At 36.9% G+C, this 19,203-nt stretch overlaps 1 protein-coding gene across 1 annotated transcript in view; it reads right to left on the minus strand.

Moving 5' to 3' along the window:
* LOC131063258 (nicotinamide adenine dinucleotide transporter 1, chloroplastic) overlaps positions 1-19,203 on the minus strand; it is a 121,170-nt gene that overhangs the window by 71,484 nt on the left and 30,483 nt on the right. The window contains exons 2-3 of the mRNA XM_057997046.2: positions 8,687-8,782; positions 7,250-7,356 (exon numbers count right to left, since the gene is read on the minus strand). Of these exons, the coding sequence (XP_057853029.1) occupies positions 7,250-7,356; positions 8,687-8,782 (203 nt within the window). The remainder of the gene's footprint in view (positions 1-7,249; positions 7,357-8,686; positions 8,783-19,203) is intronic.

Raw genomic sequence — 19,203 nt, forward strand, 5'->3', positions numbered from 1 at the left:
TGAAGATCATCTGGAGAAAATTCTAGATATTGCTGGAAGTGGGATACTATTTTTTTTGGCAGAAGGTTTACAGATTTCTGGAGAAAGGCAACTAGTACGAGGAAGAATCATCCAAACTTTTCTGAATTTACTGAATATTTTGGAGAAAATTCTAGCCTTACTTCTATCCAAGTCAGAGGTGAAATTAAAATTGTGAATTTTCTGAATATTTTCCAGAATTTAATAAATGATTTTTTCGAAAATTTTGGAGGAAGAAAATCAAATTTTTTTTTTGGCTAAGTATAAGAAATTTTCGGAGTTATAACACTTGGTGTTGATTTACGATCACAACCACCCTTGAAGACTGAAGGGTTTTGAGGATGAAATTTCAGTTTTTATGGCTAAGTATGAAAATGAAATTTCAGTTTTTATGGCTAAGTATGAAAATGAAATGAAATCTCCAAACACTTAGCCGTTCACAGCCTCGATTTTCTTTAATCCAAGATAGATTCCTAACTTATTTTCCTTTGGTTTTACAGGTCGAAATAGAAGCGGGATCATCATAGAGATCGCAGTTGGAGTTTCAAGCCAAACAAAAGATTAAGGACAAGTTCATAGGCAAGTTTCATCCGGGTGTGAAGATAGCCAAAATTTGGCTAAGTATGGGAAATGTTTCACAAAGAAAATTCCAATTTCCTCAATTATGATGAAGGCATGTCAGGGTATCAAGAAGGACATGATCACAGCGAATGCCTGAACAGCTTGATCCCGTCATTTCATATTTGCAAGGGGTTACCCAGAGCTTTTTAACCCTCCTCCCACGCAACATAAATTGGCAGCTGAAGGCAGGATCGTCACAGAAAACACAAATGGAGTTTTGAGCCAAATTCAGAATTGAAGACAGGACCATGAGCAAGGTTCGTCCGAGTATAGAGAGGGCCAAAATTTGGCTAAGTATGAGAAAAACTTCACGAGGGGATTTCTTCCCCAAATTCGAGGCACTTGAAAGAATCTCAAGGCATCAAGAAAGAAAAGTTCTCAGACTTGGTGAAAATATGGAAAAGTTAGATAAACTTCCAACTTCTTGAAGGATTTCATCTCCTGAAGGAATTAAAAAGACAAGCTCCCAAGCATAATCAAATGGTGACAAGAAGGAATCAAATTTCCATACTTAGACAATTTCTTGACACAAATTGGAGAATTCAAGGAAGACATCCAACACGTTGAGGTGGCGCCTCGTCATTTTCCAACCAATCAAATCGCTCCAAGTCAACATGTCCAGGTTCGATGAACCTGACTTATCCAGAAGCTTCTAGAAGGGCACACTTCACAATGCAACAACCTTCTATTTTCATTGATGGTTCATATTTAGCAAGAAGGACAAGTGTCCCAAATGTAATTGGTCGAGGGTAGTTAGTTTTGGGAAACCCTAATTAGGGTTTATAGCTTTCAATCTGGGCCCTTGATCACTGTTTGATCTCGGCCGTTCATTTATTCTTGAAAACTATATAAGGCTACCTCCTCTCATTTTGAGAGGGTGAGGTTTTTGATGTATTTTTGCTTAAGGTCATTTCCAGATAATATATTGCATGTGCGCTGCTTTGTAATCTCTATTATTTGAATGATTTGCATGGTTTCAATTGCCTCAACACTTAGTTAGAATTAATTTAGATTTGCTTTCGTTGTTGTTAATTTGAATGAAGGATTTGATAAGTGTCAATTGATGGTGTATCTCCGCTCATACTTTTGGTAAATGGATGATTTCCATTCTACCGTGCAAAGTTAGTCTGAGCCCATCCCCTGTGCATCCCAACATCTCGATCATAAGCACAACCCATTGAAGATTGCACCGGCCTTGTGTAGTTGTCCCTAGTGTGGCGAAGCAAGGTTTGGTTTCTCGAGAGCACCCAGTTGATACCGTCTCCAAAGTTCGTAGGTTTAGATTAGCCTCCTCAAACCCTATCTCTTTTTTCCCTTTCTTTTGAAAGTCTAAATCCCAGAAAATCCCAAAAAAAGAAGAGCCTAAAAATGCTAAATCCATCTAAGTTCAGCAGTTCAAGATACTTGTCAACGTAAGTCCCCCTTGAAATTTCAGCATACACTACCCAAGAAGCTATTCCACTAAAGTCGCTTGTTCGCACATATAGACCTTGGAATCAATAGTGATTTTTCAAGAGAGGATAGAATACCTTCAGGTATCCTATTCTAATGTTTGGTAGATGATAAAACAGACACCAACAGTGATGAATAGTCATTTCAAATCAAACAAAAACAAGAAGCAAAGCGAACTAGGCAGATTCATAGACATTAAAGAGTGCATTCCATCACCTTTTAGAGCGAATTACTAATCAAACACGGGACTGATTCTGTTGAGGGTTGATTTAGAACGAATTCCAGAGTTATTCTCATCTATTTCCAGCACTAATCTGATGTGGAATCTGCAGTTCGTGGTTTGAGATCGATAGCCGGGTACCAGGAGCATGAGGATTAAGGATTCAACACCAAGTAATCGCATTGGATCAGGGTGCAATATCATCACAATTTTTGAAGATCAACTTGAAGAGAGAAATTCACAATGAACAAGCTGAGATGGCATCCTAGTCATCATCTAACCTGTTAGAATGTGCCACATCAACATGTCCACATACATTGAACTTGACTCATCCAAGGGCAAAGCATGTGACACATGGCACTACATCAAATATTGTTTCACATACCTAACCTATTTTCTCATTGGTTAGACACACAAAAAAGGATGTGTCCAATTCCATGTAATTATTTCATTGGTTGAATGGAGTTTGTTGTAGCAAACCCTAATTAGGGCTTTATTGTAAGATCTTGGCCATTGATTTGAAAACCAATCTAAGCCATTGAAATGTAAAGAGCTCTCTACATAAGACTCAAGTCTCTCATCTGTAAAGGTTAATAGTTAGTAAGGAGATAGCAGAAGCAGTTAGAAGTAGAAGTAGAGCAGGAGGAACCTTGTAATTGTTGCCAAGTTCTGAGGAAACTTGGGCATTTTGCGCTCTTGGGCTGCAATTGTCACAGAGTACAAGTGAAACTGAAGGAAATATTATCATCCAAACTGATCAGATATCAGATCAATCATGCACCACTCCCAGATGTCAAGTGCCCATTGTCTTCAGGCACAAGGTGCAGCAGGTTGCCAAAGGTGCTCAGGAACCCCAATTTCTCAATTTGCAGGGAAAAACTGAAGTTATGTAGGAGAATTTGGCAGTTTTTGTTAACAAGAGAATCTGACTGATTTTTGTAAGGACTTAGCAATGGTTGTTAAGCATCTTCTATCACTCATTAGAGTGGTAAAGTGGGAGATTATTAGTCTATTTACCTTGCCCTCTTTCGTAGATGGCAGATAGAGATTCTAACAAAAACTGAGAGGTGGTGCCGAGTGCCTACTTTTGTTACCATGAAAATTGAATGCCTAGATCTATACCACATCAATGTGACACGATAGGTGCTTCTACAGACACAACAGGGGATTCAACAAGAGGTGATGGTGGATAGAAATTTTCTGCTGAGTCAGGGTCAGGTCCAGCTGATAAAGCCCAAATGGTAGTCAATTAAGTCTTTTTGTTCAAAGCTGATCTGGGCCTCAGGCTATTTTTTGTAATAGCATTTTTCTAGTTTATGTCCTTTGAGGCAGAGTTGTCTATTTAGTAGTCAAGCTTCACAGGTGAAACTTCAGTTTTTGTTCCAGCATGTTCTCCACCATCTCTGGTTGAATTTGGTATGTTTTCAATTTTTCCAAAGGCGAGAACCCCAATAGAACCCTCACTTACCTGTCCAAAAAATAATGATAAACTGTGAATGTAAGGAAGAAAAATGTGCATGGCTCAAAAGAAAGTTGATTTCATACATTAATTTTGTGAATGCACAATGAGAGAGCTTCTCACTACAGTCATTAATGTTGACTGTTATCAATTTTTCTCTGGCTGATCAGTGTTTGGGCTCATATTTCACCAATTCACTGAACATTAAAGTCAATGTCTCCGAGACAACAATGCATAATACATGATACAGCTTAATGCAAAAGCTCTAAACAAGTTGGACAATGAAAGTGTGACACCTGTCATGTAATAATGCCATCCATTGACCAATCTTATCTCCACTGACAACCTACAAACTTGTATCATACAAGTACCTTTTTCACCGACCATGCCTACATACCTTAACCCTTGGATTATATATGAAGAGCCATGGATGGAACTTTGTACTTAGTGTTATGGAAAGCTGTATCTTGAGTCCTTGAAATTAATAGAGCTGTGGACACATTATGTAGTACACCAATGCCCATTTTAAGTGAGTGTTCTTTACTGTGTGATCTATTCATCTATTTTTATGATCTTGACTCAAACTTCTCAATAACTAAAGAAAAAGAATGTATTCAGCATTATCTGGAAAAAGACTTGAAAAGAATTATGGAAGGCAAAAAAAGAAATTTAGAAGACAATAACAGTGGTACAATTCGTAAAATGAGAAAAAATGGCATTACATATAAGCTAAGTCACCAGGTTCAAATTCGAATTCGAGTTCGGCAACCTTAAATTTCGGATGAAGTTCGGCAAAAATTCAGAAAAAAAATTCGACATTAAATTCACCTTATATAATTTATTTATTTTTTAAAATATAAATAATGTATTCACAAAATTATAATTTATTAATACTAAAGTTTAAAATAATATTATATTAAAGTTGATAAGCTCCAAAATTAAATTCAAATATTTAAATATGTTTAATTACTATTAAATATTAATATATAAATAAAAATAAAAATAAATAAGTAATATTAAGTTTAAATATATTAAATGTTAATATAAATAAAATAATATTAATTTTTTAATATATGTAAATTATTAAAATATTAAATGTATGTTTTAAAAAAAATTTAACTAGAGGCCTGCACCGGTTTCTTGCTCATGATCACGATGGGTAGCTAACCCCAGATCCAGACCCAATGGCAACCGCCAAAGAATTATGTTCAAAAGCGGCACCAGTCAGGAAGGAGGGCTTAGACGGGTGGGTGGCGAGGGGATACCTTTATTGAATGAAAAGGTTTTAAATCAACTAAATATAAGAAAACTTAAAAAACTCCAGATTATGTCACGACGGGAGAGAGAGCAGTAGCGGGAACGAATGAAAGTGACGGGAGAGAGAGCACCCGTGGAACAAATGAAAGCTAAGCCAAGATCATGACAGCTATCGCGACTTCGAGCAGACTGATCCCATGGTGGCATAGCTCGTTGCGTAAAACATCTCCTCTCACCCACCGTTTCTCTATTGTCACGCCTTGAAGAATATGTTGTGCCCTAGCCGCAAGCAAGAGGAATTTTGTTCTGAAAAAACCTAATAAATAATGCTCCGTATGAATTTAGCGACGAATTTTAACGAACTTCATACATTTTTTAAATGTTCGTCGAATTTCGAACTTCAACCACAAAATTCGGCAAACCTGGTGACTTAGCATGTAAGAAATCCTTACCTACTGAAAGAGAAAATAACGATGTCATATTTTAAATCTAAAAATTAATTGATGATAAAAGATTAAAGTTGATGATATTATTACTTTCAAAGCTTAATGCACAGAAATGTTTTTTTTATAAATTCCTGGAGTAAAACACCAATCATTGTTTTCTTTGGTGTATATTACTAGTTTGCACTTTGTGATTTGGATAAGCATCCATATTGTTGAAGCTCTGAATTACAATTTGGTTTCATACAATCGTCAAGACCCTACTAACCTGGTTTACAATTTCACATTATTGCTAACACCTCTTGAAGATATAGGAATGCCTTACAGTTAAAATATATCCTACTTAGTTTCTGAAACTTCTGGTATCAAGTTCTGAACACTAAAAAAAACTACTTGTACAATTTCCTCTTAGAAACCTCAACAATAAAAAAGCTCAACACTAAAATATCTGCTAACTACTAGTGCTCCTATGTGGCTTTAAACACAAGTAAAAGAAGACCAATGATGCACACAATTTCGAAATTTTCTATTTGACAATAGCATGATTACAAGTTTGTAATGCTTGGCTTTAACTGAATAAGTTCTTTCTACAGGTCAGTGAAAAAGTCACAGCAAAATTGGGATTTAAGAAAAGACTCTCAAAGTCAGAGTGCATTTCAATTTAAGTCATCGTTAACTATAAGTTAACCAATTGACTTGAGATATGAATTAGAAACTGTTCCAGGAGGTGGCATTCAATATTATCAGTAGACAGCTTCAGTTTCTGAAATACATTCACATTTTTCTTTAATTTATGTTTGGTTTTCAAAATTATGGTATATCAACTTTGTAATAATTTTGGTGACTAAAGTTTATATAGGCCAGGCCAAAGTTCCCTGTTTAATTAAAGCTATTTATTTGCCCATAAGGTCAGTACCAAAGTTTTCCATGAAGCTATGAAATTTTACATTTAATTTTCTTTCTCTGGCATTTATATAAATCACAAATCAACACATTCCATCATGAGGCCCTTGCAGTCCATACTAGTCCTTTTGTGATTTTCTATGCAAAACAGAAATGAAAGCAATGGCAATAAATGTAATGTCCCCGAGTAAGTTTTACCAATTTAGTCATCATTATACTATGTTCATTGTACAAGAATTGAAAGTAATGTAAAATTTTTAATTTTTAACTTAATTCGAGAGGTAAACATAAGATGCTAAGTATTGTGAATATTAATAAATCATCAGTAACATGCCAGTCTTATTATGTGCCCAGTCTGAGAGAAGATACAAGGCGGAGACAGGTTGCTTTGACACCAAACTCAAAGGCTTCCCTCAAGTAGTCAGATCCAAGCCCTTAAGCCTTCAGATATTGTTTTAAGGATTTAAACCAGACCAATTCGCACCTTCCCTTTAGACAAATCGTGCCTCTTCATTAATGTGTTAACTAACAACTAATATTTTCAACATTCACATCGCGGCATACATTAGTGATCTATTTAATTGTTGCAAAGGCAGACAGATCTGACATGCGTCAGATCTGGTCTGCCACTACTAATACATGTTTATTACTTTATGACAATTAATCCAATTTATCTTTCAAACAGTTGATTTAAAAGAATATTAAATACTAATGTTGTCAGGTTTGCATATACATTATCACCTTAGGATGTGTATGGTTTTGTTTATTAATCTAATTTGTTAATACAAAATCGGGGCATGACAATAAATGTGTCAAATAAACTTGGCAATAAACGTGTCAAATAAACTTGGCAATGAACGTGTCAAATAAACTCACCGCCCAATTTGGGAGCAGCGCAAGAACTGTTGGTGAAAGCCCACGGTACATGCCCCTGAAACCTTCATTATGGAATATTTTCTCCAGACTACTAAGAACAAGGCTGCCTGCTTTCATCCATTGGAAAAAGAATCATTACTGCTTCAAAGTTCAAACATAGAGCCAAAAATAATTGCTTTAGAAAGAACAAATAGAAATCTGAGTACATGTATTAAGGTTTAAGTTTCAACTATATTGGTGTATATTATCTAATAAAAATTACTGTAACATAAACTTGGTGTGAATAGATATTATAAGTCTAAAATTGTGTCAAGAGCTTCCTCCTAAAGGTCAGGCAAATATAGTTCACATGTAAAGCTTGCTAGTAGAGATAGTGCATGATAGCAGTGCAAAAAACCCTTTCACGTCATACTTAAGTTCATAAATCCTTAACAACTGTACAGTGGCATTCTGCAACAAGCATGCAAGACATCATTTCAGGCAGTAGAGTCCAGTTATGGAGACAGCTGAAAAATTTTCGAAAGCAGTATAAATTAAAGACTGCAAATGGAAGTATGGCATGAGAAAAGGAATGAAAAGATTACACTAAAGAATATACAACAGCACTGCTACGAGAAATAATTTGTATATAAAGGTATTGATAAGCACAAGTATGGCATACATTATAGCACCTTAAAATTCAATATGCCGTATTAAGACATCAACGAGTGTTAGGAAGCAGTGAATATAATATCAAAACCTATATCATTAGGCACTAGCTAGGGTAATTGATGTATAAACCATCCCACAATTAAGCAGTCAGCATAAAAATGCACTTAAATATATTTTAAAGGTACAAACTAATATATGAGTAAGGCATAGGGAATCAATGGACTGCCTTTGTAATGCATTGATTGTCAAATACTATGAGAGACTCCTATATTAGCAACATTTGAACATTTTAAGAATTTCTCTCTATCCTAGGTCATAGAATTCTAAAAAGCAATATATTGACACTTAACTATGCCCGACAAAACAGCTTTTCCCCTCAAATTGAATGAACAGAAGACCCGGATTTGTTCAATGAATGGAATGCTAGCTAGGAATGAAGCAAGAAGTTCTCCACTTGACTTGAATTTGGCAAAATGTCTCCTTTAACCTGCCTGACAGATAGGATAGCACCCTAACCAAAATTGAAGGCGTGATACCATTTAGTAGGGTCCTATTTCATTTGACATAAATTAAAGTCAAAAATTAGCCTACAGATGTGTCATCAAAACAAGCTGTAACCTATATGTTATAATCGTGAGTAGGTTACCTTTATTTGCACTTGCAAGGAAGGGGGATCACCAGTGACAAACTACCAGACTAGCAGATTCATTAAAACAGATTACCATTCTTTGCAGACAGAATGAGAACTAGTTACAACGATTGTGAGAAAATAATTAACCACCATACCTTTAACACCAGCCTGACTCTGCTTAGGTAATCCATGGACTTGCAGCCTTGTCTTGATGACATCCAGTGGACACACAAATGTTGCAGCAATAGCTCCTGCACAATTTATCATTTCAACAACTCACCTAAAGGTTAGAACATTTCTGTGCATTATTTTAGAAACATCAAAGCCATATATCCAATATGATTCAATAGAAATACACAAGGAGGATGGCAAAATAGTAACTTAAGCACAGTGACAAAATTTCTAAGATGATCAATAGAGTGCAAACTAACTTTGAAATAGCGATGGCTTGCATAGAGGATGCTTGTAGATAGTGTTGTGGTTTTAATTTCAAAAGAAAAATGTATCCCCTATTTCCTTTCTACAATACCTCTAGTAGCATGAGCCTGAAGTAAGGTCAACTAATCACGGTACAAGCAAATGGACTACTGTACAAAAAACTATACAAGATGAGCACAATCTGTGAGAAATGTTACTCAATATGAACTAAATTTCTGTAATGAATTAAAAGACTATAACAGGCCTTTTACTCATGTACAAGAAATTTAAATTGGCTATTATATTGCAAATTGGCTAATTTTCCATATAATTTTCAGAAATTCGCAAATATTCCAACACATCAGCCAAGCTAAAAATGAGATTTGTTTCTGATCAACTAATTCTCTGCATAAAATTTTAAGAACTTAAATTAGCCAATTACCAATAGCAAATATACCAAAACAGATCAGCCAAGTTTTTAATGGATTATATTTTTCTTGATTGATTATTTTTTAGAAGATATTAGAAATTAGATTAGCTGATCAGAAAAATGATCTAAAACACATTACCCTAAGTTTTTATGAAAAATGTAGTCTGTAATTAGGTTAGATTTTGCAAAAAAATTATAATTATGTTAACTGGATTAATGAGTCATATGAAAAAGTAGACTGGCAATTCATGAAACAAAGTATTAGAGAATTTGGATTTGGAGAAGGCTAAAAAACCTAGGTGAATGAGGGCTACAGAAGTTCAAAATTCTCTGTTTTAATCAATGGATCTCCTGCTGATATCTTAATATTTTATAAGATATCAAAAATCAAATTAGCCACTTAGAAAACAAATGGAAACAAATTAGCCCATGTTTCTATGAAGACTCCAGAATGTACCTTTGGTTATTGTTTTTTCCAATTTTACAAGTCTTAAGAACTATTTTAAAGTATTCAACCATTGATATGGATAACACTTGTAATCAGTTCGAGAACAAATCTGGGGAAAAGGCCATTCACAAGGCTAAGGAACCAGTACAGCTTTTGGAAGCATGCAGTTGCAATATATCCATAGACGAAGGTCTAACCATAGACAAGCTTCTGAAGGTCTAACCATTAACGAAGCAAAACATTACTTAAAAAGGGGCGATTGCTACTTCCAGTATGCAAGCTAGCCAAAAATGATGTCAATTTGAGCCCTATAAAAAATGTTAGAGATGCCCTTGAAGTGAATGATTTGGTTCATGACATTTGTCAATGCTGGGAATCTAGCAATTAAAAAAAACATACGAGGACCAGTACATCTTTTGGAAGGATGCAGTTGCAATCTATGCATATACGAAGGTCTAACCGTAGACAAGCTTCTGAAGGTCCAACTGTAGACAAGCTTATAAAGGTCTAACCATAGGAATCTAGCAATTATAAAAAACATACGAGGACCAGTACAGCTTTTGGAAGGATGCAGTTGCAATCTATGCATAAACGAAGGTCTAACCATAGACAAGCTTCTGAAGGTCCAACTGTAGACAAGCTTCTAAAGGTCTAACCATAGATGAAGCAAAATACTTTAAAAGGGGCAATTGCTACTTCCAATATGCAAGCTAGCCAAAAATGATTTGAGCCCTATTAAAAATGTTAGAGACGCCCTTGAAGTAAATGATCCGTTCCGTGACATGTCAATGCTGGGAATCTAGCAATTATAAAAAGATACGAGGCACTGCCATTAGATGTTCCAAGCTACCTGCCTATCATGCAGCATACAACATGGTCTTCACCATGCCTATACTTTATTACACATGGTTCTGGTAGAGAGTTAGATAAGACATCAGTTGTCAGTAGGTTGTCGAAGCATGAAAATTGTGTATACATTTACAAGAAGGGTCTTGGGATTTCACACGAAGTGGCACATGTGCTAACTCAGATAAAAGGAAAAGAAAAATTATGGCAGGCTTGCCAGAGGATAAGGGATGCTAAAGAAGCTCCCGCAAGAAACGATTTTTATGCCACTTTAGAATATTTCCTATGTGAGGGGGGTTCAGAGGGTGATACCAGTACAACTAGAACAATTTGTAAACCAATGGAATGCCTGCCGTAAAGATGGCAGTAGTAAATTAGTATTCAACCATGGAAATAGAAGCTATAAACTTGGGATTACCAAATCTCTTCCCATATGTTTGATATCATCTAGAAAGTGCTAAGCTGCGCATAACATAACTCAAGATTCCAACATTATTGAAATATTAAATATTGAACAAGCACATAAAGGAAAACTGACTTTGATTCCTGAGGCTATTATAAATTTCAAAGAAAGAAAGCTAAGGAACAATACAATGACAGAACATCTAGTCTGATGGAAAGATCTTCCTTAAGAGGATACCACATGGGAGGGTGCAAAAATTCTTCAACATCCTAATTTGCAATTGCTTGAGGGCAAGCAATCTTCGGAAGGGAGGATTGAAATGTTCCCTCTTCAAAACTAAACCTAGACTAAACCCTACAAATCGATTTAGTAATTACATTCTGAGATTACAATTGGGCTTCATCAAATTCAATTTGAAAATTAAAATATACAATAAGTTTGAAAATTTATAGGGCAAAATGCAAGGTGAAATCAGCAATTAAATATTATAGAAAAAAACAAAGAAGAAATAGGTGCAGATTGATTAATTTTTGGTCAGTAATTATATAATTGCATGGATATTCCAAGCAACCATGTCCCTTTTGAAAGATATTAATTAGATTAAATCTGCCACTCCCTTTTGCTATTTGCTGTTGGTTTAGAATAAAATATTAACCAAGGAGGCCACTTAATATATGTTTGAAGCTGAGCATGGTTAAAAGTTACAACAGCATAATGATTATTTTAGTTAATCCAAGGAAAAGCTTTGGCAATCTGATTCTTAAGACAGCCACTGCAGTTTAGGAGACCATTTCTGACAACAGGTCAGGGTTTGGTTGGTTTTTTTTTAATCATATTTCAACTTGATCGCTGTTTTACTAGCTTACTGGGTTCGCCCCTAGACCCCCCTGGTTCGGATCCGGTACAGTCAGGGTCCCTGGTTCGTGTCCGGTCCGGCCTTGGTTCGACCAAGGTTCATGTTTCCTAGTTGGGGTTCGACCTGGCTTGAACCCGGGTGGACCAAGATTGAACCAGGTCGAACCCGGGCGGACCCAGGTCGAACCCGGGCGACTGGGCGGCCCAAAAAGGCATATTTTATGCAAATTTTAATTTTTTTTGGAATCCACCATATAAAAAGTTAATTTTATACCCTAAAAGTGACTTCTAAAACATAATCTTGGCTCATTTCTCCTCATTTGTGTTGCAAACAAAAGTTTTTTGACAGCAGGTTGAAGAAAGGATGAACAAAGTTTGGCTTCCAAGATCAAATAGGAAGAGTTGAAGACTGATTTTTGAAGCTTTAACAAGTGTTGCAGCATCATTTCCATACATTTGCAAGCTCCCATTGGCTACAAGAGGTAGGTTTTTTAACATTTTTTTCCAACTATTTTTGTTTCACAAATTGTCAAACATGAAACATTAATTGTTTTTCATTATTTTTTTTGGTTTTTGAATATGTTTATGTTATTTCTTGCCATAGGAACTAGAATGGCATCTATCTCTTCCTCCATTGTGTTGTGACCATTTCACACATCGCCCCATTGCAAATGGGGACCCCTTCTTTTTTGCTTTCTAGGGTTTGTTTTTTAGGTCTTTTAGGGTTTTGTCTGTTAGCCTTTAACTTTCGAGTGTCGCCAAGGGGATCACCTGGATAGCAGGTTCTGCTTGAGTTAGGTCAAGTTGGTGAGTGATGAAGTCTGGAATGTCCTGACCCTGAAATTTGGCTAAGTCTGGATTGTCCTGATCCTGAGATTTGGCTAAGTCTGGAATGTCCTTACCCTGAAATTTGGCTAAGTCTGGAATGTCCTGACCCTGAAATTTGGCTAAGTCTAGAATGTCCTAATCCTGAAATTTGACTAAGTCTGGAAAACTGAAGAATCCTCCAAAAACTAGATTTTGCAATATAACTCTTGGAGGTCTGAAACCACTCTCAAACATCCTGAAAGTATATATGGAATATAACTTGAAGTATAAGCACTTATACTTTAATGTTATATTCCATAAAATAGTCCTGACGGAGAGTTTAAAATTGTCAAAATTTCGCTCCTGACCCTTCCAGAGGGTCCAAAGCGAATTTCGCTCCTAGCCCTTCCGAAGGGTCCAGAGCAAAAATCTCCATATGACATTCTAGTTTGACCCAAACTTAGAACCAACTCGTTCCCAGGCATCTTTGAGGGCAAAACACTTGTTTGGATGGAAAAATGTGAAAATAAAGTCAGAATTTTGGCCAAGATTAGGAATTTCACTCCTGACCCTTCCAGAGGGTCCAGAGCGAAATTCATCATAAACTCCATTTGCCACCTTGTTTGAGCTTGAAACCTTGTTCCTAACTTGGAAAGTGGTCTAATTTTGCCTTGTGAAGTGGTTTGGAACTTAAAAATTGAGCAGTTTAGCCTGGGATGAAGATTTCGCTCTTGACCCTTCCAGAGGGTCCAGAGCGAAAATCTTATTTGAGCTTATTTGTCACTAATTTTGGCTAAATTTTTATGTGCAGGGTCTTTTGGAATGAAGATTGGACGTCACTTGATACATTTGAAGATTTGGAAGCATGCAGAATGATGAATTTTGGACAAAGAAGGCAAATTCGCTCCTGACCCTTCCAGAGGGTCCAGGGTGAAAATTCTTCAAACACCTATTTGCTCTTGCGAAATCAAGTGAATCTTGGGTTGAACGTGAAAAGAGAAGTGGTTTTTAGCCTTGAAGGTGAATTGAAGTTGAAAGGATGGAGGAGCATGCTCAAAACTTGAAAATCGCTCCTGACCTTTCCGGAGGGTCCAGGGCGAAAATTCTAAAACCCACCTTTTCCTCCAAAGTTTGAGCAAGGCCAAACTTAGACATGGGTGTAAAATGACATTTGAATTGCCTTGAAGTTGGGTTAGATTGCTAAAGATGCAAATTTTGTTGCCCAAAGGCAAATTCGCTTCTGACCCTTCCAGAGGGTCCAGGGCGAAATTTCCAAATCCTCCTATTTTCCTTGCATTTCAAGATGAGATTTTGGTTTTTATGACTTGAAGGGGAGTAAGGCAAGATGTTTTATGCCATGGAAGTGATTTGAGGATGAAAGGATTGGAAAATAGGCCTAAAACCTAAAAATCGCTCCTGACACTTCCAAAGGGTCCAGGGCGAAAATCTCAAAATCCCCTATTTTGCCTTGCAGGAACGAACCAAGCTTGGATGGAGTGAAAGAAGAAGACCTTTGCCTAGCCTTGAGGGGTGGATTCAAGAAAAGTTGATGAAAGAGTAAGCCCAAGGAGGAAAAATCGCTCCTGACCCTTCCAGAGGGTCCAGGACGAAAAACCCTAAATCCACCTTTTTCTCCAAGTTTTGAATGAGACTAAGTTTGGAATGCAATGAAAAAGCCCATTTGAGATGCCTTGAAGAGGTTTTTTGAACTTTGGAAGATGAAATTTTGAGCCCAATTATGAAAAATCGCTCCTGACCCTTCCAAAGGGTCCAGAGCGAAATTCCCAAAAATGTAATGTTTCCTTCAAATTTTTGATGAGCTAGCCCAGTGATGGAGGTGAATGAACCCTGGAGATCGTCTTGAAGGAGTTTAATGATCAAACTAAGGTGAAATTTTGGCCTAAAATTGAAAATCGCTCCTGGCCCTTCCACAGGGTCCAAGGCGAAATCTTGAAGAAACTTCACTAAGCCTCAAACAAACCTTGATATTCCCAAATTTCGCCAAATTTGCCAAATTCAAGACATTTGGGAGGTTGAATTAAATGCGCATTAATTGAGGCATTGGAAATTTAATAAATTAATTTTTAGGCCTTGAAATAATTAAAAAATCCACCTTTAAGGCCTTGTAATTAATTTTGAAATTTAAAAAAAATAAAGGTGAGCGCTCAAGAGCATTTATTTGCTTTTACAAGCAAGTCGGCCTCCTTTTAGGTGGGATTTTATCTTATTTTATTATTAAAAAACTAGGTCGGCCTGATGGTTGAGTTGGGTGAGCGCTCTATATAATGGGGGAGTATTGCTTCAAGTTTCAAATCATTCATTCATCCTTCTAAGTGTGAAATTGAGGAGCAATTTGAGGAGCGAAATCCAGCAGAGTGGAGGCGAAATTTTGCTAAGTGTTGGAGGCTAAAGAAGGAGAAGCTCTTTTGGAGGCTAATGGAGGCGTAATTCATCCAAAGGGAAGACCACAATTCAACCCTTGTCCAGCAAAATCTGGTCTTCTTTCATCATTTTCAAAGGTTGTATAGTTAGGCTTTCAAAGGAGGAGGTATGAAGAATTTTTTGAAGTTCTTATTCAAGACTTATTGTGATTTCATAGCAATTTTGTGAAGTCTAAGTCTTGAAAATCCAATTTCCATTCATAATTAATTTGAAAATGTATAATTCTTGATTTATCATGTCTTTTTCAAATTAATATCTTAAATCATTCTCTTGGAAGATCCTAAATTCTATGCTTTAAGGTTTGATGCTCAAAGACTAACTTTAATCGTTGTGTAGGCATCAAATGGCGACCCCGGAGTCGGAAAATCAACTACTTAGCGGACCCTCATCAAAGAAGATCAAGTCAGGACAAGGGCGACCTCCTCCAGTCTAACATCGACAAGGACGGCCTTCTTCGGTCAAGCATCATCAGGAATAACCTCTTCCGATCCATCATTCCAAGGCGAGGTACATTATCATCCTGCACATCAAAGACAAAAGAAGTCAGAGCAAGGGTTCGTTGAAGAAGCAGATAGTTTCAAAAGAGTTAATTAAAGCTAGCTTCTCAGCAACATCAAATTGAATATCTACCAAGTTACAAGTGTCGAACAAGGTGGCATCCCAGTCATCACTCCTCCAGTCGGATTGGTCCACCTCGGCGTGTCCAGATTCAATGTACCTGACTCATGGGAGATGGCACAAACTTCAATGTACCTACCCCAGCTATCCATTGGTCGAATATTCCAAAGAAGACATGTGTCCAATTAATACAATTATTTCATTGGTCAGAATTGAGTTTGTTGTAACAAACCCTGATTAGGGTTTTCATTGTAGAATCTTGGCCATTGATCTCAAATTGATCTTAGCCATTGAATTGTATTAAGGGCACTATATAAACCCCGGCTCTTCATTTGTAAAGGCGAATAGAAAATAGTTAGTCAATAGTTAGAAGGTGAGTAGTCAGTTGATAGAATAGCAATTAGAGTAGAATAGGCGGACAAGGCAAGAAATTGTTGCCATTGATTGTAAATAAACTCCATTTTCATTGAAGTAATGGTGAAGTGTGTCGTTTCTTGCAATATGCATGGTTTCTTGTTGAATCTTCAATTCTAGATGGTAGATGATTAGATCGAATGAACGAAATTGTTGAATGCACCTATGTGGAATCCGTCTAATCCAAACCACTAGCCTCTTGCTGATGGTAAGTGCGCCTTGCGTGGTCAACTGGAATAAAATGAGCTTAATCTTAAGTCGTTACACGTCTATTGTTTCATGCATTATCTTGAATGGTGATCAGTGTCAGATGGTGTACGATTTGAACATATTGGAAGCATCCCTTAGAAGATCGCACTGAGTTGGTGTTGAATTGTTCAGCTTGATGGTGAGACCCAGCCCAGTAGGACTCCACCTAGTCATTCATCCATCTTCTCGCATTCTAGGTAGTAGAGTAGACTTCCTGAACCTTGCATCTTTTGCCATTTGTTTGTCTTCCAGTTAGTAAATAGGACTCGTGATTCTAGCAAATCAGACGTTCAATCATCAAGTGTAAGTCCCCTTGTGATTCCAACAAATCACATCATACCACTAGTGCTTATCCAAGTTCTCCCTTATGGAAGTATGTTGACATTTTAAACCCACTTCCAGGAGGTGGGGAATTCCATTGGAGATGCCAAGGATGTGATATTGAACGTAATAGTTCATATTATCGAGTGGTAGGCCATTTGTGTGGAATAAAAGGAAGAGGCATCAAAAAATGCCCTGGAAAAGATGGTAAACCTATACCAAATGAAACAGTGAAGAAATATATTAGGGAGCATGAGGAGGCAGAAGAGAGAGAAGCCCGTAGATTGAATCAAACCGCACCAAAGAAAACAAGGGGAATGCAAGCCCCATCTAATCCCGATGTTGTAGTAGAAGACCACCCCTTCTTTTCCACAAATGAACTTGAAAGTGAACCACCCTTGACACACAAAAGAACAAAGGGGCCTTTAGAAACCGCATTTCAAAATGAGAGTAGAAACATTCCTAACCAAGATGTAGCAAGGTGCATATATGCAAATGGGTTGGCTTTCAATGTTCTCTGCTCCCCATATTGGAAGCAAATGTTGAAAAGTGTTAATGAAGCTCCAAGAGGGTATAAGGGCCCAAGTTATGAGAAAGTACGTGGAACATTATTGGAGAAAGAGGTGAAGGGGGTTGTGTTGTGACCTTTTCACACATCGCCCCATTGCTAACAGGGACCCCCTCTTTTCCGGCTTTCTACGTTGTTAGGTTAGGGTTTTGGCTGCTTAGTGGGCAATTTTGCATTTCCCGTGCTCGAGTCTCGGAGTTTTGATCATGCCTAGTGCCGTCTAGGGTTTTTGAAGTTATAGGATCAAGTTGCAAAAGTTGATATTTTAATGATCCTAAATTTTGTCCAAGTGTTTGACCTTTTGGGCGTTAACGTGTTTTTAAACACGCGCATCAGTGATTTTAAAGTGCCAAGGTATTCACAGACCTTTTGGAGTTGTTTTCTCACTCCTAAGGTATTATTTAAATTGATTTCGCACTTTATTCCAATATTTTCCTAGCGTTTTGCTCATATTTTTGGAAAATTTGCCTACGTCCAATCTAAATTTAATGTTTCTAAGTGATTTTGAGTGGTTAAAATGTTAAAATCTAAAGGGAAATCCATATTCCAAGCGTAAAAGGGTCAAATTCCATGCTAGAGGTGTTTTTCCCCTCACATTCCAGACTACCCAACCCATTCCCCCACTCAAAATCCACACTACACATGGGTTTCCCTTGAAATCCATACTGGTTGTTATTTTCCACCACTGTTTATCCATACCCAAGTCGATTTTCCCCTGGGAGTGCTAAAATTTGGCTAAATGTCAGGATTTATCCAGTCTGCCATCGATTTTCCCCCAAGAGTGCGGACTGGAGTGTGGACTAAAGTGCGGACAACGTTGAGGATAATTCCATGCCTGGGTCGATTTTCCACCAGGATGTTTTGTGACAAGTGACTGTGGATTTTTGTCTGGATTTTCATCCAGACAGAGTCGATTTTCCACTGAGAGCATTATGAAGAGTTTTGAATTCGGATTTTCATCCAGACAGAGGTCAATTTTCCACCAGGCAGTATTTTTCCAAGTAAAGTGAGTTTGGAGTGTGGATTTTTCAATCCAGACTACCATCGATTTTCCCCTGGGGAGTTTTGTATGCATTTTTGATGAAGTTATGCATGGATTTTTATCCAAGCTAGGGTCGATTTTCCCTTATGGGGAAATTTTTGACACTTTAATGATTTTTTAAGGGATTTTCCAATCCAACCCAAGTCGATTTTCCCCTGGAGGCTTAATTTGGATTTAAATTGCAATATTTTAATAAGTAAGCCCCATTTTTAATTACTTTTAAATAATTATTAATGATTATTTAAAATTTTAAAAGCAAAATTAAATAACTTGCAATAAACATTTAATATTTTAAACCTTCTAGAAGCAAGTTAGTTTTTTACCAAGCAAGTATATATACAAGTGTTTTATCCCACATTGCTTGTGTGGTGAAAGTGAGAGGTAAAAGCAAGTATAAGAGAGGAGCCTTAGCATTATTTTAATATTAAATCTGCCAGGTGTCTCCATGAAAGGCGATTTTTCTCCAAGTTGGGCGAATTTTAGCAAGTGATTGAAGTGAAGTGTTGGGTTGAGGATTCTTTCCTCCTCTATTTTTTCCAGTTTGTTGATCTATTCCCCTTTGTTGCCATTAAAGACCAGTTCCAAATTTTCGATTTTTGCTAAGTTTGGCGAATTTTCCAAATTTGGCGATTTTTGGTGAAAAGTGGCGATTTTGTGTTTGGAGACTTGGGCGATATTTTCCTCCATTTTTTGCTTGTTGTTCCAGACCTCCATTGTTGCAGATCTAAGCTGCCATTAATAACATTTTCAGAATTTGACTTTGGCACCTTAGTTGGGAGAATTTCGATTTTATTTGGGAGGAGTCTTGTGCC

The sequence above is a fragment of the Cryptomeria japonica genome, chromosome 9, assembly GCF_030272615.1.
Source record: "Cryptomeria japonica chromosome 9, Sugi_1.0, whole genome shotgun sequence".
Taxonomy (NCBI): domain Eukaryota; kingdom Viridiplantae; phylum Streptophyta; class Pinopsida; order Cupressales; family Cupressaceae; genus Cryptomeria; species Cryptomeria japonica.